Source organism: Globicephala melas, chromosome 8, assembly GCF_963455315.2.
Source record: "Globicephala melas chromosome 8, mGloMel1.2, whole genome shotgun sequence".
Taxonomy (NCBI): domain Eukaryota; kingdom Metazoa; phylum Chordata; class Mammalia; order Artiodactyla; family Delphinidae; genus Globicephala; species Globicephala melas.
In genome coordinates this window covers 103,765,606-103,790,370 of record NC_083321.1, presented here as the reverse complement: position 1 = coordinate 103,790,370, position 24,765 = coordinate 103,765,606, and the positions used below count along the sequence as shown (strand labels likewise).

The window sequence follows — 24,765 nt, the reverse complement described above, 5'->3', positions numbered from 1 at the left end:
TTGCTTTTATATACTGTCGGGAGATGGTAAGCATACTTCGTAGTCTTGGCCAGAGTTTAAATCAGACTTGTATAGATTTTTTTCAAGTGTGACACATTTTCTGTAGACCTGAAACAAAGGGCAAATTTGCCTTAACCCCTTTCCATTACTGGGGAGTAGAAGGGAGTGGGAGAGGGTTTGAAACTCACAACACACCGATCACTCGGCAAAGTCCTTTCCTAATATTTAACTCTTTGAACGTTGAAGGTGGGTGTAACTCAAGGTTGAAACTAAGTTTTCCCCTGCCTCCATGTCCAGGTGGCCTTGCACCTCACTTTGGATGCAGTATCTGTTGTTTGGGGCCTCCACCCAAACCAAGATTGAAATGTTCTCCAAATATAGTATTTAATTTCTTGCTTTCACACCTGTGTTCATGCAGATGGTCCCTGGATTATGAGTATCACTTGCTTGAAGGCATGTTCCTCCCTGAACCATGTGATCCCGATCAAACTAAGTGCTCCTCATGGCCTGGCTTTTAAAGAAGCCAGTTTACTGGGGTACAGCAAATGAACAAAAATCTTCCAAATAAAGCTTTCCCATTTTTTTCCCTCTTCATCTCGTTCCTGTGAGAGAGAAATCAGCAGATATGTTAAATGGTAGTTTGGTCAGATCAGTCTTAGCTGCCTGGTGTCTCGTTGTGATTGCTTGTCTTTGGGAAAGCGCACAGGCAGGTTTATATTTGAGATGTCGCCTCTGATTGGTCAGGGTAGTTACTTCAGCGGCCTTACCTGGCTGGCTCGGCCCAGAGCTTCATGCCATTTATTGTGTTATCAGACTAAGAAGAACCTCAGATTGGTCATTTTGTCTTCTCATGTTGGGATATTCAGTGAATTTTTTGTATTTATTGAGCTGGAAATCTTTAGGGTGTCTTTTTTAAATCTTTTCCCCTTCACATGTACATTTACTTACAAAGAACATTCGAAAGTGATGTTTATGTAGTGGATTGATGTTTGAACTGACGACCTCTGCATGCCCACATTTAGAGTAACTTATAGTGCCATTAACAACAATTTGCCAGTACAGTGCACACACTGTACGCAAGGCACGTCAGGATGGTGAGCGCTCACTGAGATCGTGTGAGGTCCCATGAAAGCCTGGCACTCTCCTCTGCTTTATCACCTGGCAGAGCTCTACTTTCATTACTCCCTGCCCTCCATGGTGCCTCTCCTGCCCTGCACGTTCAGAATTAAATTTTTCTTTGTTTGCTTTCACATAGCACTAGCTGTGTAGTTTTAATTAGGTACGTGTGTCGTCTTCATAAAGACTGTACGTTTTCTGTGTTTTTTTGGCTGCATTGGGTCTTCGTTGCTGCGCGTGGGCTTTCTCTAGTTGCGGTGAGCGGGGACTTCTCACTGCTGTGGCTTCTCTTGTTGTGGAGCATGGGCTCTAGGTGCGTGGGCTTCAGCAGTTGTGGCATGTGGGCTCAGTAGTTGGGGCACACGGGCTCAGTAGTTGGGGCTCGCGGGCTCTAGAGCTCAGGCTCAGTAGTTGCGGCGCACGGGCTTAGTTGCTCTGTGGCATGTGGGATCTTCCTAGACCAGGGCTCGAACCCATGTCCCCTGTATTGGCAGGCGGATTCTTAACCACTGTGCCACCAGGGAAGCCCAAGACTGTAAATTTAATGAGGTCAAGGACAATGTTTTATTTTTAATTGTGTTCCTCTCTTTACATAATAAAGTTCCTCACATCTAATCAGTCGACTATTGAATTAAGTTTTCAATAGTATAAACAAAATCAGTCAGTAGTATGATTTGACTGTCAGAATACCGGGTCTAGTCTTACCAATATTTGTACCCAGACAAGGGAGGTAAAAATAGTAAAGTTATGCTCAAGTTATAATCCTGCCATACCTATCATATTGTGTACAACCCTGGGAACCAGTCTTAAAGGAGTACGGGAAATGGAGATTGTTGAGAGCATAGCAAGGATGTTCATCAAATTTTAAGGAGAACTTAAAAGGACAAGGGATGTTTAGCTTAAAGAATAGAACCTTAGGAAAGAATGGAATGTGATTGCCATCTTCAGTTTTTGAAAGCTTTTTCAAGGGGAAAGAAGAAGTAGACCTACTCTGCATGACTTTGGGGTTTGAACCAAGAGGAACTGAAACCCTAGGGTTTTGCAGCAGTATGGTGCTTTTTAAAAGAAAAAAATTGTTTAATGTGCAAAAAGAAGAGAATAAACACCCATAGTCTACCAGTGATTCCCTTGAATATGATGAAAGCTACCATCAATACACACATTCTGTGTGCAATTTCAGAAGGATCATGGCGCCCTTAGTGAATCCATGAATCTCTAGTTAAGACCTCATGTTCTCTTGTTCTGTGTGTGTGTGTGTACAAATATAAACATGTGTGTATATATTTCACAAAGATGATTATCGTCTATATACTCATCACATTTTTCTCTAAATACATAATAATGACCACTATTGAGTTTTCACTGTATTCAGTAATTGTGCATTCGTTTAATACTCAGAACCACACATTTTTCCAGGTCAGTTAAATATTCATGATCTTCAACACCATTTTTAACTGGTGGCTATATTTTTGAGACATTTGAAATCTTCTTTATCTAGAGATGATATACAAAAAGTGTTTCCCCAAATTTGTTTTGCATTTATTTTAGTACTTTTTTTTTTTTAAAAAGAAAAGTTATTTGTCTTAGATAAAATAATTGATGTACATAGCTATGTGGGGTTTTTTTGTTTTTTTTTTTTTACATCTTTATTGGAGTATAATTGCTTTACAATGGTGTGTTAGTTTCTGCTTTATAACGAAGTGAATCAGTTATACATATACATATGTTCCCATATCTCTTCCCTCTTGAGTCTCCCTCCCTCCCACCCTCCCTATCCCACCCCTCTAGGTGGTCACAAAGCACCGAGCTGATCTCCCTGTGCTATGCGGCTGCTTCCCACTAGCTATCGATTTTACGTTTGGTAGTGTATATATGTCCATGCCACTCTCGCTTTGTCACAGCTTACCCTTCCCCCTCCCCGTATCCTCAAGTCCATTCTCTAGTAGGTCTGTGTCTTTATTCCTGTCTTACCCCTAGGTTCTTCATGACATTTTTTTTTTCTTAAATTCCATATATATGTGTTTAGCTATGTGTTCTTGTATTGGAAAAGCAATCTAACAGTCAAAAGACCCAGATCTTAGCTTTGGTTGTCATTTGTTAGCCATTTAACTTCTCTGAGCATTAGTGTTTTCTTACCTTTATCAAGGGGCTAGTACAAGCCTCCGTGACTTTCACATAGAGGATGTAAAAAGAGTTTAGGGGGAAAGTACTGTAAAAACTGTTATTTAAAAGTATTATTAGATTTGCAAAATTAAAAGTATTTAAGAATGTCAGTTTTTTACATTTTTAGTGAATAAATGTAAAATGTGATACAGGCAAACCAACTTTTTTTTTTTAAGGGAAAATCCAGTCAGTTGATTACTAAACATTATTTGTTTTATGAATTTTCTTTCAGGAAGGTGGTTTTATCGTGTTAGTAATCTAAACAGCAGTAGCTGCTTTCACTTGAGTGCTCACAACGTGCCAAATACTGTGCTCAGCATGTGCGGCGTGTATTGTCTCATTTAGTCCTTATAACAAACAGCCTTGGAGGAATTGTTGAAGAAAGAATGCAGACCTATCACGTCATAAAACTTAGACTCTTGGTCACTTGTATTTACTCACTTTATATCCTAAAAGAGGCAGGATAAAGCATTGAGGTTAAGAGTGTAGGTTCTGGAGCCAGCCTGACTGGATTTGAACCCTGGGTCTGCCACTTAATAATTTTCTGACTTCAGCAAGGTAGTTAACCTTTTTCTGTTAAATGGGGATAAAATGTACCTACTGGTAGAGACATCATGACAATCAAATTATCGAATGTGAAGCATTTAGAACTATATCTGGAAAATAGTATTCTATAATTGTCATTATTTGCAAATTATTATTATTTAAAACTATGCAGCTCATTAAGTGTGACATTAGCTCACAGACTCCACTGATAGGACACTTTAGGGGACAGATATAGAGAATGTATTTTAATATATTTCTTACCTTGAACTAACTTTCTCACTACCATCTTTCAGCTTGTTGATTTAGCATGGTGGCCTCATGAAAACGATCTAAATCACCTTTTATTTCAGCTACTAAACCATCAATTAATGCTTATTTTATGTATCTTTTAGGACATTCTGATTCATTTGCATCCTTGAAGAGCATCGGTAGAAGAGGAAGGAAAAGATGGGTGTGAAAACATTTACTCATAGCTCTTCTTCCCATAGCCAGGAAATGCTTGGAAAGCTAAATATGCTTCGAAATGATGGACATTTTTGTGATATCACTATTCGTGTCCAGGACAAAATCTTCCGGGCACATAAGGTGGTACTAGCAGCTTGCAGTGATTTCTTTCGCACCAAACTTGTAGGCCAAGCAGAGGATGAGAACAAGAATGTGTTGGATTTGCATCATGTCACAGTGACTGGCTTTATACCCCTTTTAGAATATGCTTACACAGCCACTCTGTCAATTAACACAGAAAATATCATTGATGTTCTAGCTGCAGCCAGCTATATGCAAATGTTCAGTGTTGCTAGCACCTGCTCAGAGTTCATGAAATCAAGCATTTTATGGAATACACCCAACAGCCAACCAGAAAAGGGTCTAGATGCTGGACAAGAAAATAACTCTAACTGCAATTTTACGTCTCGAGATGGAAGCATTTCTCCAGTGTCTTCAGAGTGCAGTGTGGTAGAAAGAACCATTCCTGTTTGCCGAGAGTCGAGGAGAAAGCGCAAAAGCTACATTGTTATGTCTCCTGAAAGTCCTGTGAAGTGTAGCACACAAACAAGTTCTCCACAGGTATTGAATTCTTCAGCTTCCTACTCAGAAAATAGAAATCAACCAGTTGACTCTTCTCTAGCTTTTCCCTGGACTTTTCCTTTTGGAATTGATCGAAGGATTCAGCCTGATAAGCTTAAGCAAGCAGAGAATACCCGGACTTTAGAATTACCTGGCCCATCTGAGACAGGTAGAAGAATGGCTGATTATGTGACTTGTGAGAGCACAAAAACTACCTTACCTCTGGGTACCGAGGAAGATGTCCGGGTCAAAGTAGAAAGGTTAAGTGATGAGGAGGTCCATGAGGAAGTATCCCAGCCTGTCAGTGCATCTCAGAGTTCACTGAGTGATCAGCAGACAGTGCCAGGAAGTGAACAAGTCCAAGAGGACCTTCTGATTAGTCCACAGTCTTCCTCTATAGGTATAGTGTCTTCTATGTTTTCCATAATGCTATGAAGTCAAGTCTAGCTTTTCTTTTTTTTAAAGATTTAATTTAATTTTCTTTTTTTTGCCTGCATTGGGTCTGTTATTTTTAATTAATTTATTTATTTATTTTTGACTGCATTGGGTCTTCGTTGCTGCAAGCTGGCTTTCTCTAGTTGCGGTGAGAGGGGGCTACTCTTCGTTGTGGTGCGTGGGCTTCTCATTGCAGTGGCTTCTCTTGTTGCGGAGCGTGGGATCTAGGCACTTGGGCTTCAGTAGTTGTGGCTCACAGGCTCAGTAGTTGTGGCTCACGGGCTCTAGAGCGCAGGCTCTGTAGTTGTGGTGCACAGGCTTAGTTGCTCCGTGGCATGTTGGATCTTCCAGGACCAGGGCTTGAGCCCGTGTTCCCTGCATTGGTAGGCGGATTCTTAACCAATGCGCCACCAGGGAAGTCCCTGCGTTGGGTTTTTGTTGCTGCGCACGGGCTTTCTCTAGTTGCGGCGAGTGGGGGCTACTCTTCGTTGCGGTACATGGGCTTCTCACTGCAGTGGCTTCTCTTGTTGCAGAGCACGGATTCTAGGCATGCAGGCTTCAGTAGCTGTGGCTCGCGGGCTCTGGACCGCAGGCTCGGTAGTTGTGGCTCCCGGGCTTAGTTGCTCCGTGGCATGTGGGATCTTCCCGGACCAGGGATCGAACCCGTGTCCCCTGCATTGGCAGGTGGATTCTTATACACTGCGTCACTAAGGAAGTCCCTAAGTCAAGCATTTTTAAGTGCTTATTAGATAAAAGTTTGGTGCTGTATCCTATAGGAAGTATTAAGAAGAATAAAACATGGTAACTGGGTTTTTTAGATGGTATTAATACTACAATATTTTTTTAATAAGTTACCCACGGGGAGCAAAGAAAATAGTTGAACAGTATATGATGGGACACATATATGATGGCACAGTTCATATGTCTGTGATTAGTGAATTACTTTCAATGCAAAAAATACCAGTTTAAAAAATCCAGTTAGTGTTTTATTCTTGATTAAAATATTTATTGAAAACTTAACCATGTGCCAAACTTGGGGATATATGATGAAAAAGACATATAGTGCCTGCATCTGAGGAGTTAATAGTCTAATTGGGGAAGCAGATGAGTAAATCAACAATCAGCACTAGACTAGAGGTAGGAACAATGTGTTACAGGTTCACTAAGGAAAGAGCAAGTTAACACTGTGTATTTGAGCTGGATCTTACATAATAAGTAGGAGTTTGCCCAGGTGAGGGAACGACATTTCTTTGAAAATGTATAAAAGCACAGAGGGGTAGAAGAACATTGCATATTTGATAAAGCAGTGAATTCAGTGCACAATGATGTGAATAAAGCATGGAAGCCTACAAGTATAGAAAATAATGGGAAATAAGAAAAATGAGCAGTTGAGAACATGTTGTGAAAAGCCTTGAACACTAGTTTCAGCTAGGAGTGCATTCAACTGCGTATAACAGGATCCCTTCAAAATGGCTTAAACCAAATGGGATTTTATTATTATTGCATAAAATATTCAGAAATAGGAAGTCCAGGACTGGTAGAGTGGCTCTACAGTGACCTAGGCCCCTTATATTTTTATAATCCACCGTCCTTAGTTTGTCATCCGTATATTTATTGCTTCATGGTTATAAGATTTTTGCTTCATCTTTAGCCTCATATTCTAGAAAGGGGTAACTCTTGTATGGAATATGTTCCTAGAAGTCCCCAAAAAACTTCTGCCAGTTTATGTCACGTCATCTTTCCTAGCTGCAAGAGAATCTGGGAATACATGTATATTAGTTGGGTATGTAACTGCTTCACAAAATTACAGGAGAATGGATATTGTATGCAACTAGCAGTGTCTACCACAGCTTGGCCAAGCAAGCTTGGGTTTTATCCTAGTGGTAATAAAGAGTCTGCCTTAAATGAATGAAAAATAAAACATTTACAGATATTTTAGGAAAATGAATTTGATATTGGTCAAATTCATAGGGGGTTGGCTGGGGAGAGACAGTCCAAAAACCAGTAACAGTACAGTTGTCTTTGTATGAATGAAGATGCTTAGCATAATACTATAAAGAAAATGGGTATTAAGAGACTTTGTAAAGGAAGAATCATTACTACCTGATGATATTGAATATGTGGTTTGAGGGAATAAGAGGGTCAGGGTACCTGGATGACCAGGAAAATACTGATAACATTTTATTATATTCATTGATTATAAGTCACAGTTTTTCATATTTTATTATCTCTAAATTCAAATATGTTTTGCAATTAATAATCTTTACAGTTACTTTTTCTTTCTTAATGGTACAAAAAATAACGGTAATTGTACACTCGATAGGAATCTATTAGATGCCATAACTACTATGAAAATCATTGGGAGGAGGTGGGAGCCCAGTTTTAAGAGTAAGTCAGCGAGATTTGTTCCGTGTGAACCATGCTTGGGTGATGACCAGGCAACATGCCACAGAGCCGTTGAAAGGCAGGGTGGGTGAGATCAAGACTGGAGATTACCAGTTTAGGACTTTTAGCAGTGACAGATTGACTCTCAACAGGAAAATGTGTGTGTAAGAGCGGAAGCCAGAGAACTGATCCTTGAGAAGTATCTATGTTCAGGGAGAGAAGAAAACCCAACAAAGATCAATAAAGAGGTTTTCTCCCAAAGATTGGAGAACCAGGAGGGCCCCTTACCTTTGTTAATTTCTTGGATTTTGATCCACCATATGAGTTTCCCAGGGCTGTCACAGCAGCCGCCACACACTGGGTGATTTAAAACAAGAGAAATTTATTTCCTCACAGTTCAGAAGGCTAAAAGTCTGAAATTATGGTGTTGGCAGGGAAGGTTGTAGGGAAGGATCCTTTGCTTCTTCCTAGCTTCTGACAGTTACTAACATTCCTTGACAGTCCTCAACGTGTAGCTGCATCTCTCCAGTTTCTGCTTCCATCTTTATGGGGCCTTCCCTCTGTCTCTGGCTTCAGCACCACATCTCCCTTCTAAGGACACCAGTCATTGGATTATGGCCCACCCTACTCCAGTATGACCTCATCTAACTTGATACATCTGCAGAGACCCTATTTCCAAATAGGGCTATATTTACAGGTGCTAGGGGTTAGGACTTGAGTATGTCTTGGGCGGGGGCGGGGGGGGGACACAATTCTACTCATATACCTACTAAAGATAATATTCCGAAATTTGGGACAAGATACTTGTGCTTTTCAAGTGACCACACACTCAGTAATATATTTGATGGCAGGAGATCCTAGCTATTTGACAATGTGACCAAGTTTTTGTTAAATTACTAACATGTTTAATCTTGGAAACACCTTGGTACCTTCTGAATAATGAACTAATAAGTAATTACTATTTTAATTATTTATCTGAGAACTTAGAAGCCAAATATTAATCTGAGTATCTTTCTAACTAAATTTGTGAAATAGCCTTATTAGATATGTGAAATAGCCTTATTTTACCACTCAAGTATATCTAATCAGTTCACATTTTGCCTTTATTATATTATTAACATGATTAAATAGAGAAGTTAGGAGCATAAGTAGAATAAGCCTTTCAGTTTTATAAGAATACTTCCTTTCCAATATATACTATTACAAATGTAGGTTCTGTTACAAAGCAGACATACAAAGAACTCTGATCTGAATATCATATAATCAGATAATCCAAATTAGGGTTTTTTTCCCTTGTCTTCATAGCAGATGTACTAATCACTCTCAACTAACCTATCTTAACTCCAAATCTGTACACCAAAATAAAGCCCTACAGAAAAAAGTTAAATTCCTCAGGTATACTAGGCAGTGAAAAAATGTAGGAGGGAGAAGAGGAAGATGTGTGTGGTACTTTTTTTCCATATTCCATAAGAATACTTCATAAGAGTACTTAATTTTACTAACTTATTAAAGATGATATATAGCAGGTAGTTTGTCATTCTAGAGACTGAGAGTATAATACTGAATATACTCATTATAAAGAAAACAAACAAAAAATACTCCTTATGAAATTCTAAAATAATAATTTAATTACTCATGAAATTAATTCAAATAAGATTTTACCTGTTCTTTTTATTGCCAGTTGCCCAGCAAAAAGTTATAAAATCTGACACTCCCAATAAATACAATAAGTACAGCAAATTTAAGAGAGAAATAATTGCTAAGTTTAGATTGGGTCTTGCTTCTCAAAAAGCTGGCCATCTATATCTGGTATGGTTTAAGGAAAATTTGTTTAAGTGAGAAGGACTTCATGATAGGGCTTCATTATTTGTCTTGAAGTATTCGATTATCTGTATACACCAAAGATAAAATAGTTTTAGATAATCCACAGTTTACTATGCTAATGAAGAAATTCAGGGGTTTTTCCTAGACTCTAAAATCTGCCGTTAAAAGAGAAGTGACTGTTATGAGGGTCAGTTAAGATGTTGAGAAGTTTGACGATTTGTGTATGAATAGTGAATAAACTTGTTGAGGTGAGCAGTTAGAATGATGGAAGAATTTGCAACACTGAGCATATATGCAGTATAGCATAATGATTAAAAATTCAGGACTTGGAGTCAGGCAGGTTTGGAGTCTGCTACCAGTTTCTGCCACTTACTAGATGTGTGACTTTGAACAAGTCACTGAACCTCACCAGGTTTCCATAACCATAAAGTAATGGTAGTATTACCTATCTATTAAGTATGTCAGTGCTCTCCAGCAAGACCACCAGGAACACACCTGTAGTTGAACAAGTTGGGGTGATGGTTTTAATACCTGAAAATCCCAAACAGTTACTTAAATATACAGAATGAGTTAGTGTGCAGCGGGCATGTGTAAACCCTGTGTCCAACATAGAAGTAGTATCCTAGTAGTGGGCGTATTGGAATGTAAGTATCATTCATTACAGCAAGAGTGAGCCAGTTTTGGTCCCTTAAAATGGACAGATTCCTTAAGTGGAGTTAAATAGTTCCTGCAAGCCAGGCTCAAGTATCTCTGAAGAGAACGAACTGGCTATCATAATCAGGATGGTCCCAGGATTAGTGTCTTTCTGACTGAATAGGTCTTGCTGTTAGGATTGTAATGACTTCAGCAGAAACATGTTAATTTGAGGTCAGGGTCCATTTTTCTATGGCCGAAGCCTGGGATATGATATAATATTCCCTATAAAAGGGAATCTGCCTTCTGTAGTGCTTAAAAGAACAGTTATTAAGTTTTTGTCAGCAGGGTCAGATGGAGGATAATAGATCCAGCAATCTGTTAAATTCAGATTAGTAACTATGGTCTGGGGTGGGGGGGAAGTACAAGAGTTTTGTTTTTCCTTAAGTGGCAGAAGGAGATCTTAGGAGTTCAGAAACAATAGGATGAAGATGAAAGATCGTATTGGTTTTAATAGTCAAGATTAATAGTAAAGAGTACTGAAGAATCAGAAAATTAATCTGATTTTGTCATCTTGGGTAGGAGCTGTCCATTTTGAAGTCAGTATCTTCTGGAGAATTCCTTAGAAGGAATGGATGCACAGGAGTTGGAAGGGTGTGATATGTGTCTTTTAAGTTGGGAAACATGAATCCAATGAATGCCACCTCAAACTGTTACCACTGAATCAGTTGTTAACAATATCTGATCAGTTCCTTTCTATTGATAATCAATGGAGAGTTTTCTCTGGTGGCATCTTTTCCAGAAAACCAAAACTCCAGATTTTAAATCATTCATAAGCTCTTCTCTGTTTGTGATAAACCTGGGGTATCATTGTAGTATCAGTGTAGAACCTAAGATTTAAACCAAAATTCCCACTTGAAAAAGGCAGCCTACCATCAACTCATAAGGAGTCGACTTGTGGGTCGTAGAGATGATTTGTCTTATTGCTATCAAGGCTCTTGGCAGTACTTAAGACTGTGGAAGTTAAGAGGGTTTTTAAGTGCTTTGATAAGTATAGTTTTAAGATCTCATGTGTTCTCTTTATTTCTCTCTTGAAGTTTGTGGGTGATGGGGACAGCGGAGAGTCTGAGTAAAAGATCAGCTTATAGAGTTCTTTCAGAGCAACATCAGTGTAATGTGTGGTCCTGTTACTTGAGAATAGTTGGGATTTCCCCAATCAGGAATACAGAATCTATTAATTTTTCTTTTGCCGTTACAGCATAGCTGTTTAGCATGAGGACGCCTCAATCTACCCTAAAAATAAACAATCATCAAACAAACTCATAGCTCATTTGGAGGTGTTTAAAGATATACATCAATGCTTGGTTCCTATCTTTGTCTTACCAAGGTTGTGTCATCGCTGGGAAGGCCATACACTGGAAATACCCATGGGGTAGCTCTTGAAATCCCTGCCCCAGTGTTGGTACAATATTGATGTATCTCAGATGGACAATCTTGTTCATGTCGGAAGCTCCCTGCAAAATGGCTACTTCCAATTCCAAATTGTCCTTGGTGAAATTGAGTCAATTGAGAGATAAGTGTAACGTGTTAGGATTATGGAGAAAACATGAAGGAAACAGATGTTTGGCCTGGAAGAGATGCAGTTTCAGATTGAGATGACTCATAAGAACTGCAGTGGTCCATAAGAATAATGCTTGTGTAACTTTTTATTTCCAGTTGCAGAGGCCAGGGACCAGATGAAGCCTCCTGGTTCTGGGCATTTGAAACTAAGCAAAGCAGTTCACACAAAGACAAAATTGAAGTCAAGTCCTAATAAGGTTTTTTTAAACATCTTTATTGAAATACAACTTACATATCATAAAATTCGCCCATTTAAAGTGTATACTATAGTGGTTTTTAGTATATTCACAGAGTTGTGTAATTATCCCCCCGAAAGGAAACCCTGTACCCCTTAACAATGCCTCTCTTCTAGTCCTACCCCTATCCCTAGGCAACTACTAATACACTGTATAGATTTGCCTGTTCTGGACATTTCGTATAAATGGGAGTATGCACTGTGTAGTCTTTTCTGACTGACTTCTGTCACTTTCTGTTATATTTTCAAGGCTCATATATGTCATACCTTGTAAAGTTTTGAAATGTTTTTGCCAGTCGGAGATCTTCTGAACTCAGCCTCCAGGGCCAGTTCAGATGGACCAGTCTGGTCTCTGTCCATCCTCTCATTACAGTGTATTTCTCTTGTAGACAAGAGTCAACACTAGATAGATAGATCATAGGAGCAGGTGTTAGAAGGCCAGAAAACAGTTTTGTCAGGGAACAATGACAAGTCCAACTGGATAAACAAAATATTCCCCAAAGACCTTTTTCTAGGAAAGCAAAATAAGCCCAACACTGAAAGGCTTCAGTGAAATATTTGAGCTCACTTGAGCATGAGCTTACCTCCCGGCCAGAAGCAGGTTGCACCTCAGAAGGACTTTTAGATATGCACTCTGTTGTCGAGGTTCCCAGTGCAAGGCAGAAAGACCTTCAGCCAAATCTCGATGAGCCCTTCATTTCTGCCAATGCGCTGTTGCCAGAGGCCACCTGGAGCATACCTGGTTAAACAAGTTGAGTTCAGTACCCATTTGAAGTGTGGGAGGTCACACACCATGGGGTCTTTCGGGCTTCTCAATAAGAGGGTGTTAGAAAGGACTTATTAGAGGATTTGGGCTTGTGTTACGTGATTTCAGGACAGCTGCAAGAACAAAGGATTGTTTGTTCAATCCAATTCAAGTAAGTGGGATTTGCTCGGGGACTGGTGATGTCGGAAAGCATAAATAACTCTGTGACTGAGAATCTTAACAAATATCTAGGAATGCAGACCAAAGTAAACCTAAAGCCAGCAGGGACTTCCATTAGCTAGAAGGGGGAGGTTTGGTATTTTTGTGATTGCACAGTGACCTTGTTTTTGTCTGTGCTTAAAAAAATTATGTGTTTGAGACCAGTGTGATCGGGTCTGATGTTGGTGTTCTGCAAGATTGTTTTATGTCCAACAGAAAACACTAGGCCTAGCTGTGAATACCAGGCCCACTCCTAAGTGTCAGTGTCAGGCCAGTTCCTCTTTCTCAAGTATGAAATAAGTTGTTTAAAACATATAGAACTGTGGCTGGAACATGGTAAAAGCTCAGTAGTGGCTGGACCACTGTAATTATTTTTCACCACCAGAATGGTTTTTGTAAGTGTCTTAAGTACTAAACAACGGTTAGCGAAAACAGAAATCAGTTTGATGGAATAGAAGCTATTATACAGCACTCCTTAATGATGGAAGAGAGTAGATTCTCTCTTGATAAAATAGCCCTTAACATGCAAAGCTGATTGTCTCTATAAATCCGCTTTACTGTTGTATAAGAGAGAGGGTTCTATTCAGAATTCTTAGTCCTCATTACCACTGAGAGCAGAATCCCTATAGTTTATTTATTTATTTAATTTTTATTTATTTATTTATTTATTTATTTGGCTGTGCTGGATCTTAGTTGCAGCACGCAGGATCTTTAGTTGCAGCATTCGGGCTCTTTTAGTTGCGGCATGCAGGATCCAGTTCCCTGACCAGGGATCGAACCTGGGCCCCTGCATTGGGAGTGCAGAGTGTTACCCACTGGACCACCAGGGAAGTCCCAGAATCCCTATAGTTTAGAAAGGAAACTTCTTTTTTTTTTTTTGCGGTACGCAGGCCTCTCACTGTTGTGGCCTCTCCTGCTGCGGAGCACAGGCTCCGGACGCACAGGCCCAGCAGCCATGGCTCATGGACCCAGCCGCTTCGCGGCATGTGGGATCCTCCCAGACCAGGGCACGAACCTGTGTCCCCTGCATCTGCAGTTGGACTCTCAACCACTGCGCCACCAGGGAAGCCCAGAAACTTCATTTTAATAATTTAAGAAACATCACTATCACCTCAGCAAAGTAAAATTGCTGGTATAGCCTGCTATTAAATCAGTTCAATTAAAATTCCAATTAATATGGTTACTTGTGCTGTCATGGGCAGAAACCACCGTCTCAGGAAAAAGTTTACAAGATTTATTTGTGCTGATGGTTACGTAAGTGATATAACACTATGTGTTATAATGTCCACAGTGTGGATAGAGTTCTAAAAGTCTGTTTTAACTCTTAATTTAGCTTGGTGTTGTTTTTATTTTTGGCACATTTAATGTGCCATGGACTAGAAGAGAGTACCCTTTGTTTTACTTTCCACGCTTTCTATCCATCAGATTAGGGATCTAGAGGCCAAGGTTTAGATATTTTAGAATGGAAATAGATTTAAGAGGGACCATCTGCTAGATATGTCTCGTACTCCATTTTAGTTCTTTTTGACCAGCCTTTTAAGCAGATTCCTGGTAACACCAGAATCAATCCAAAGCACAGTGGGTTTCATTTCCACCTCACCATGACCCCACTCCCTCCTAAAAGTATTACAGTTTACTTGATGGTGAAATTTCAGTTAGATCAGTCTTCCTGGCCTGCCCTGATCACACCTTCAGGCCTTTTTTGCAAGTCTTTACCTATAAGCTTTAATGTTGCCTGCGTTCTGAAGAACTGCAGAATACTATAAAGTAGATTTTTGTGTGTGTCCATGGTGTCCAGATCCAAATACCTGGATTTTTCCAGTTTTTAATCCTAGGACAGATTGAAATGTTAGTGTTTAGTTCCCTCTTTAAGGAAAAAAGTGACAGTGGGAAGATATTGACAAGTGAACAGCTCTTTCTTAAGCAAAATGCAACATTATCTGGCCCTCCAACCCACATCTGGTTTAAAAACAAATGAGAAGGATCAGGAATAAGTTGGATAAATAGGCATAGGGGAAAAGCATAAATGTTTCTTGATAGTAAGGGAATAAGAAAAGAAAAGGCATGCACAGGAATGCCAAACACACACCAGTAAGGGTGAGATGGGGGTGAGGGGACAGGAGGAATAGAGGTGCAGTTAGGGATGAATGTAAATGCATAGGGTCTTGTCTTCTTTCAAAAACCTCTATCAGGGCTTCCCTGGTGGCGCAGTGGTTGAAAGTCTGCCTGCTGATGCAGGGGACACGGCTTCGTGCCCTGGTCCGAGAAGATCCCACATACCGCGGAGCAGCTGGGCCCGTGAGCCATGGCCGCTGAGCCTGCGCGTCCAGAGCCTGTGCTCCGCAACAGGAGAGGCCACAACAGTGAGAGGCCCGCATACCGCAAAAAAAAAAAAAAAATCTCTATCAGTGTATTAGAACACAGTATAACAATTGGTGTTCTTGATGATTACCGTGAGTCATCAAGAAACAAGAAAAGAATTATATTTAGTATTATTTATTTAAGAAGTCAAGGCAAAATACAACTGTCACAAATTTTCTAGTGCAAATTATTTAATAAAGTAAGCTTGGATGCCTTAAAAGGGATTCGGTTAGTTTTTTGGAAAATTTTACTTAAGTAGAAAATGTAATCGGTTCCTAATGTCAGCAAATTCAAGTGTTCCAAGGGGGAAAACTGAAGTATCGGATTCAAAATTTTCACTGGGAGGAAGTTTCATCCTGTGTATCTGTTAACAGATGATATTTATTAAATGTTCACATGTATATGGTGTTGTACAACTGTTACAGTTAGTACCTTTTAGCTTTCATTAAAATACTGCAACCAGAAGAGTGCTGGCCGTAAGGACTGCACAGCCGCAGAGGCTCGTTTGTTCACTTGGGGCAGCACAGCTTATTCGCACGCCGTAAAGACATTGACCGGGTTTAGTACCTGATGAGAACAGGCGAGGCTGGTTGGATCTACCCTCCCACTGAAAACAACGTGATCTTTTTATTTTAAGTCACCTTTTAAAGTATTTGAAAAGATGGTTAGGGAACTGCCAGGTTAATTTTAGGGGGGAGTCTGATGCAGAGAGGTAAGTACATATCAGAGCACTAAAACCATTTTTTACGTAAGACATTTGCCAAAACACAAGAGGGCTTTGGTTCATCAAGTCGAAGAGTGAGGGAAACAGAGGTCGACCCTGTGAAGTCTTAAAGAAGTTGCCCCACGCATTAAGCACTAGGACTCAACCTGCTCCCCTTCCTCCAGACTCCACAGGGGATTCTAGAAACAGCTGCCTTGGCAGTGGGCCGACTAAGAGATGAAAAGGGAAAAGGGGGAAAAACACATCCCTGAGAAGTGGTGGGCACAGACCAGCCTCCTGCAGATTTACATCCTGCTTACTCCTTGCATGGGTAGGCCAGTGAATCTCAAACAGTGAATTGGGTTAGACAGGGCCTGCCCTCTAGGAATCTGGCAGAGGCGAACAGAAAGCTTCTCTGGAAGAGGGTATGTTCATCCTCCCCTTAGCAAATCAGTCCCCTGCAAATCATTTTCAAGGGCAGTAATCACTGTCAGAACAACCAGAGCACGCACGAAACATGGATATCAAACATTTTGGCAGCAGATGGGATTTCAGCAGAAGAGAGAATTGGTGAATCAGAAGATAAATTAGAAGAAATCACCTGAGTGCTGCACAGAGAGAGAAACTATTAGGGTTCTCCAGAGAAACAGAACCAGTAGGACATATATATAGATATACATAAGGAGGTTTATTCGGAGGGATTCACTCACATGATTTTGGAGGGTTAGAAATTCCATAATCTGCTGTCTGCCAGGTGGAGGCCAGGAAAGTCGGTTGTGTGGTTCCAGCCCAAATCCGAAGGCCTGGGAACTGCTGGCCTCTTAGTGTCCAAAATCCCAGTCCAAGTCCAAAGGCCCAAGAACCAGAAGTGCTGATGTTCAAGAGCAGGAGAAGATGGATGTCCCAGCTCAAGCAGAGAGCAAATTTGCCCTTCTTTCACCTTTTTGTTCTGTTCAGGCCATCACCAGACTGGATGATACCCACCTGCAATTGGTGAAGATGATCTTCCTTACAAAGTCTACCAATTTAAATGCTGATCTCTCTGGAAACACCCTCACAGACACACCCAGAAATTATATTTTACCAGCCCTCTGGTCACCCCTTAGCCCAGTACATTGACACATACATTAACCATCACACAGACAGTGGTAGAGACTATAGGTGTAAAAGAGGGTAAGGGTTATGGATGGTACAAACATAGGTATGATGAAAGTCCTAAAAGGAGAGGAGAGAATGGCTGAGAATTTTCCAGAATCTACGAAAGACAACAGTCCATAGATAAGAGGCCAGCAAATTCCAAACTGGGAAGAGATGAAAAGAAACATGAACCTAGACATATTATAGAGAAAATTCCGGGAAAAAAAATTAATGACAGATTACCTTCAGAAGAATATCTGACTTTTAAATAATGTTAGAAACCAGTGAAATGATATCCTCAATATGCTGAAGGAAATAACTACCAATCCAGATGTCTACACACAGTGAAAATATCTTTCAAGAATGGAGATAAGACATTCTCAAAGAAAAACAGAATTCAGCAGTATATCATCATTAAAGAAATGTTTAAGGATAGACTACAGGTAGAAGTGAAGTGAACACAGATGGAAGGTTTAATATACACAAGAGAATGAAGAGCAAAGAAAGGTAAACATGTGAACAGATGTGGACAAACATTGCTTATATGAAAGAGTAGGGGCTTTATGAAAACAAAGAAGTAAAACGTCAGGCAATAATTTGTAAATTGAAGAATGGGTGTGTATGGGAAATGAAGTCAAAATGTTGTAAGATCCTTCTGTTGTCCATGAGGAAGGAAAAGTTTTTAGACTTGGTTAAGTATGTGTCTAATTTCCAAAGCAACCAGTAAAGTGAATAGGAAAAGACTGTAATTTCCAAACTAATAGAAAGGGGGAAATGGAATGATTATTATCATTTATATTCAACAGGTTGATTCTAAAATGTAAAAAATGCGAAGGGCCAGGAATAGCCAAGATGTTCAGGGAGCAAATGAACAAGGTGAGAGGATTTGATCCACCTCAAATCAAGATTTATTATAAAGCTACAGTAACTAAAGTGTGGCATTCATGCAAGTACAGACAAGCAGAGGGAACTAGTAGAGAACCCAGAAACAGACCCATGCTTTTAGAGCACTGCAGAGCAGAGGAGAAAAGACAGACTTTCCAGTAACTGTGTTCCATCACAAAATCAACTCCAGGTGTGTTAAAGAAAAGACCCAAGTGCCAAGGGCAAAACCTAAGTCTTTCATAAGGTAATTTGAGATAGGGAAGGATTTTTAAAAACAAGCTCTGAAAGCCATAACCATAAAGGAAAAGACTGATCAATTCAATTAAAATATAAATTTTTTGGTCATCAAAAGAAAATGTAAAAAGACAAGCCATGTAAGAGGGGAAAATATTTGTAACATCTTTTACCTACAAAGATTTTGTATCCGAAACATGAAAAGAACTCATGATAAAAAGGACAACTCAATAGCAAGACTTGAACAGGCATGTCACAGAAGAGGGGTTCAATAAATACATGAAGTTAAAAAAATACATATTCTATGACCGAGCAAGTCCATTCCTGATAATAGATACCCTAGAAAAAAAAGCATGTGTATGTGCATTGTTACTTGAATATATGCACAGCAGGGAATTCCCTAGCGGTCCAGTGGTTAGGGCTCTGCGCTTCCACTGCAGGGGGCATGCGTTCTCAATCCCTGGTCGGGAACAACAAAAACAACAAAGTATATTCCCAGCAGTGTTGCTCATAGTAGCCTGAAACTGTCCATCAAGAGTGAATTGGATAGGGCTTCCCTGGTGGCACAGTGGTTGAGAGTCTGCCTGCCGATGCAGGGGACGCGGGTTCATGCCCCGGTCCAGGAGGATCCCACATGCCGCGGAGCCTGCGAGTCCAGAGCCTGTGCTCCGCAGCGGGAGGGGCCACAACAGTGAGAGGCCCGCGTACCGCAAAAAAAAAAAAAAAAAAAAAAAAAAAGAGTGAATTGGATAGATGATGAATAATATCTAACTTCATTTACATGTAACAACATGGATAAGTCCACAATATTGAAGGAAAGAAGCAAGGCATAAGAATACATACAGTGTGACTCATTTTATGTAAAGTTTAAACCAGACACCATTAAATGGTATGTACTCTTGCGTACTCTTCGTGGTGAGGGCATGATAGTAAATATTTTAGGCTTGACTTCTGTCCCAAGCTCACTTGCTCCACTCTGCCACTGGAGTGAAAGCAACCCTCGATGGTGTTCAGCTGTGTTGTAGCATAAACCAACCCCTAGTTTATGGAAATATGCATTTGAGGTAAAATTACTTTTTAAAAGGAAGGGGGAGGGGATTTCCTGGCGGTCCAGTGGTTAGGACTCTGCGCTTTCACTGCCGAGGGCGCGGGCACGGGTTCGATCCCTGGTTGGGGGAGGATCCAGCAAGCGGAACAGCACAGCCAAAAACAAATGGAAATAAAAAATAAATAAAAGGAAGCAGGATAAGAAGAAAAGGAAAAAAATGAAAGAGGATGCTGATGGTTGCCTCCTGGAAGGAGGGGTTTGTGATCAGAGAAGGGTAATGGGAACTTTCAGGATGCTGCCAGTGTTTTAGGGGGTTGTGAGGAGGTTTCACAGATGTTCACCTTACAGCTGTCTTTCTCATTCTATGTGGAAGTTATGTGTACAACAAGTAAGTTGTATGTCACAATAAAATAAGTTTTAAAAAACAAAACTTGTTAGTGCTTCCTTAAATGATTGTTACAACATTACTTAATTTTATGTGAATTTTTGTTTAGTTTACATTTGAATTGCTCTACTTTCTAAAATTTATATCAAAGAAATACTCTTGAAAGAATTTAAGTAGTGATATAAGGCTGTTGTTTCACATGTGATTTTTTAAAATCACATAAACGTTTAATTAAAATAAAAGTAGGGACTTAACCTGGTGGTCCAGTGGTTAAGAATCCGCCTTCCAATGCAGGGGATGGATGTGTGTTCAATCCAGATCCCACTTGCTGCAGGGCAACTAAGCCCATGTGCCACAACTACTGAACCCATGCACCGCAACAAAAGATCCCGCACGTCACAACGAAGACCCCGTGTGCCGCAACTAAGACCCGATGCAGCCAAATAATAAAATAAAATGTAAAAATTAAACAAAAGTTAAAAAGTTATAGAACACTACTACTTCTGACCGGTAATTCAGGGTATATACATTAGATAATCTGTTCAGAGGCTTGGAGACACAGCTTACAATTTATATCTTGGCTTGCTTTATTACACCAAAGTATTGACAGCTGTCTTTTTTATTCACAGGTTCAGTAGATGAAGGCGTCACTGAAGGGTTACCTACACTTCAGAGCACTTCTAGCACCAGTGCTCACGCAGATGATGATGATCGGTTAGTACTAACATAGTACATAGTTTTCTTGTAAGGGCTGTGCTTGTAACTCTAAACCCAAGCATTCTATCTGGGAATTATATAAAAGTTTATTGCGACCTCCCTTTAGTATATTTTTTAGTCATCAGGTAGCCACATAAATTAGACAACTTATAGTACAAGGGGTTTTTTTTGGCATTTCCAAGACTTCCCAGCCCAGTTGCTTTAAATAGTATCTATATAAGGGGTTGGCAGGCTGTGGACCACAGGCTAATTCCAGCCACCACCTTTATTTATAAATCAAGTTTTATTGGAACACAGACATGCTCATTTGTTTACATATTGTCCGTGGATGGCAGAGTTGAATGGTTGAAACAGATCATGTGGTGTGCAAAGCCAAAAATAATTACATCTGACCTGCTACCAAAAAAGTTGATCAAACCCTTATCTATATACTCATGGTTCCCAAGTCATTATCTTCACATTGACCCTTCCTGTTTGATAATTTTCACATAGACATAGCAGGGCCAAGACTTAATATATGGCCAAGACAGACTCTAGCCTTTCCCTCCCCTCAGGCCTGCTCCTCCAGTCCTCCTGTCTCGGTGAACAGCACCATCATCCCCCCAGTTCCCCAAGCATTGTCTCTGGGAATTATACTTGATCCTTCTTTCCCTCACCTCCCACCACCATATTTAATCTTTAAGCAAGTCCTGTCAGCTCTGCATCCAAAATATACTACTCCTCCTTCTCAGTCCACTTCTCCTCCAGCTCTGCTACTGCCACCCCAGCCCAGGTCATCACCATCTTTTGCCTTCACTACAGTAATCTTCAACTGGCCCCTGATTTCATTCTCCCCTACTCCAGTCATTCTCCATGTAGCAGCCAGAATGATTTTGTTTTTTAAATTAAGTCAGATTATGTTGCTGTTCTAAGTAGCAGATTCTTAAAATTCTCCAGTAGATTCACACTTAAAATCTAAACTCCTCACTATGCCTTTACAGGCCTACCTGATAGGACTTCCTTCAGACCATACTCCTCCTTGCATACCATATCCAGCCACGCTGACCTTCTTTCAGTTCCTAGAATATTTCTAGTCCATATTTGTTCTGGTTTGGGGCCTGTCTGCCATTTTAGGGCCTTTACTCTGCTTGAAATGCTTTCTCCCCTAATTTCCACATTGCTCACTCTTTCCTGAATCTTCAGATCACTGTCTAAGTGTCAGTTCTCAAGGAAAATTTTCCTGACCACCAGTCTAAAGTAAAACACCGATCACTCTGTTTTAATTCTCTGTTCTGATCATTTTCTCAAGTGTTTATTGTCTGTCTCTGACCACTGAATATAGACTTCACTGAATTAACTCCTCCTCTTAGAGTCCGGGACAGACTTAAAAAGTATATTTGTTGAAAACTTGAAGGATTCAAAGAACTCAAACAAGGTTTATTGTTCTTGAATAGCTAAACCTGATACAGCAGGTTATGAACCAGAGTCATTTGAATACGTTAATGAAGGTGTAAACAAATGGAAATATGCCTACATTCCTTAATTTCAAACGTTAATGAGGTTGTCTGTTCTATACTAGATACAGTGCTGAGTGGTGGGCATATTGAGATGAAACGTAATAACCCTTTACCCTCAAAGAGATCAAGCCAACTTTGGGGGAGGGGGAGGAGGTTAAAGACAGACAAGTAAGCAGATAATCATGAGTCATCTGCAGAGGGATCGGTTGCTCTGCATAGGAGGGTACCTGCCTAAACCACTGATGAATCAAAGAAGGCTTTCGGGAGGAGGAGGTAACTTCTTGGGTACATTTCATAAAACGGCTGGGCGTGTTATCTAAGCACGTGAAGGAAGTTAAATACATGAAAGCACAGCACTGAGAGAGAACTGTTAAGGAGGAACTGCTTGGTATGGGTATGTTTGGGGAGTATGACAAGAAATGAGGCTGGAAGAGTACACAGACCCAGATCATGCAGAGTCTCGTCTGCCTTCACTCTGAAGATAACAGTGAACCATCGCAGGATTTTTATCAGGGGACTGATTTAATCAGAGAGATCACTGTGAAACAGTGAGGATGGGTTAAAGGGGTGTGGGCTAAAGAGAAGGAGTTATTAATTCAGCCGTGTATTGATGAGGGCCTGAATTAAAGCAGTAGTAGGAAGGAAAGTATTAGAGAGATTAAAGATACCTAAAGTAAAATCATTTATGATATGTGCTTGGTCATACGACCTTGCTTAACTTAAGATACTTGACATTCTGGACAATAACATTGTTTCTCCTTTTGTTATAAATGAAACTTGTAATCTAACTTTTAAACTGCTTCAAAAAGTCTTAAAGTGTTTTTTTTGTTGTTGTTGTTCATTTAAAGTTGTGCAGAAGTGTTTATTGAACTTAAAAATCAGAGCCTGGTTGCCTTCTTTGGTCTGTTTTTTAGATTGGAAAATGTTCAGTATCCCTACCAACTCTACATTGCTCCTTCCACCAGCAGCACAGAACGGCCAAGTCCAAATGGTCCAGATAGACCTTTTCAGTGTCCAACATGTGGGGTGCGATTCACCCGTATTCAGAACCTGAAACAGCACATGCTCATCCACTCAGGTAATGTCATCATCCCTATTGTGGCATAAATGAGCACTCCAAAACATTTTATTTTGAACTTCCAGTTAAAAACAGTAAACAGATGCTTTTGAGTTAGAAAAAAGTTTATCTCTGGGAAGTCTAGTGAGAACAGATAAACATAGGTCCATTGCTGAATTGGTGCAGTGTCAGAAATGTATTTGCTTACAGGCATCAGTATTCTCATTAAGACTTGGGTTGGGTGTAATATGTAAATGAAAAGGATATCAGATGCATGTGTGTATATATGTGAGGGAGAAAAGCACAAATACATACGGTAAAGCAAATGGGGTTAACAGGATGTATATTGGTGTTCTTTGTACTATTCTTGTAACTTCTCTAAATTTATAATTATTTCCAAATAAAAAGTTTTTAAAAATTAATAACAATAATTTAATTTTAATTCTACAGTCCTAAATTTCTCTGTGCCCTGATTAGTCAGCATTGTAGTATTTTTTTGGTGTAAAAGAGATTTTGGATAAATGATGTGTAAAACATATTTGAAATTTAAGTTAAGTGTTCACGTAAAGGCAGTAAAATTCTTGCAGATAGAACACTGACCTCTGATAAGAAGTCTTTACCGCTATTTTCAGCTGTATAACTATCTCACTTAGATAGGTCTAACAGTCCCTGTGCTAACACTAATTCCCTATGACTTTGTTGAATCAATGGATGATGTTTTGAAGGGTTTTGAAATTTTATTTGCTAAAACTGTGATAATGAATTGGAAGGGACCATTAATATACTTTATATTTCATATATTAATTTCTACATATTTTTCCATCACTATTACATTAAATACCCAAAAACTCAATCAAGTAGTAGTTCTGTTGCAATCACTAATTATGTTCAGAGATGTTAGAATTTCCCTTTTTTCTTCTCATTTTTCTCTTGAGATAGGAAATGAAGAGTAGGTACTGATCATTTTCACATCTTCTCAATATAAACCTCACTACTTTAATGAAATGAAGTAATCTTTTGTGAAGATTTGGGCTCTGCTTAAATACTCTGGTTAAATTGTGTTTTGAAGTCTATAAAATACAAGATTTGGAAGCGTTCAAAAATCCATTGGAGTATATATTACCTCAATTACCCCCACCCCATGGTGCCTTTCTTTCTCGCTTTCTTTTTTCAAGCACTAGCGACTTCTTAGATGTTCTGTACCTTTTCTGAGATACTGAGTTTGGAACTCATTTTTGCTGATGATTTTTGTCTTTTCAGATTATCTCTTGCTACAGAATTACAGTTCAGAAGTCTGTGAGGTTTATGACATTTCCACTTATTTTATTTTTAGATAATATTTTGTTTTGCTTTATTTTATAGGAATTAAACCATTTCAGTGTGACCGCTGTGGGAAAAAGTTCACCAGGGCTTACTCGCTAAAGATGCATCGCCTAAAGCATGAAGGTAAACGCTGTTTCCGGTGCCAGATATGTAGTGCCACTTTCACTTCCTTCGGGGAATATAAACACCACATGAGGGTTTCCCGGCACATTATCCGCAAGCCTCGGATTTACGAGTGCAAAACATGTGGCGCCATGTTCACCAACTCTGGAAATTTAATCGTGCACCTGAGGAGTCTGAACCATGAAGCGTCAGAGCTAGCAAACTACTTCCAGAGCAGGTGAGGTGCACAACAAAAACCGAACCAGGAAAACTGCTTTCTAAACTCTCTTTTCCTGCTTTTAGGGCAGCCTGCTGTGTTTTTTTATCAGGT

At 39.8% G+C, this 24,765-nt stretch overlaps 1 protein-coding gene across 5 annotated transcripts in view; it reads left to right on the top strand.

Moving 5' to 3' along the window:
* Nucleotides 1-24,765, top strand: part of ZBTB44 (zinc finger and BTB domain containing 44) — a 64,602-nt gene that overhangs the window by 37,334 nt on the left and 2,503 nt on the right. Inside the window, exons 2-5 of one of the 5 annotated variants that reach the window (XM_030841377.2) lie at nt 4,218-5,290; nt 20,369-20,453; nt 22,921-23,030; nt 24,372-24,672. In XM_030841377.2, the coding sequence (XP_030697237.1) occupies nt 4,273-5,290; nt 20,369-20,453; nt 22,921-23,030; nt 24,372-24,672 (1,514 nt within the window). In that variant the 5' untranslated portion in view covers nt 4,218-4,272. Of the gene's footprint in view, nt 1-4,217; nt 5,291-20,368; nt 20,454-22,866; nt 23,031-24,371; nt 24,673-24,765 lie in introns of all 5 variants that reach the window. The other 4 variants (XM_070046225.1, XM_030841346.2, XM_030841394.2 and 1 more) reach the window with 4 other exon arrangements.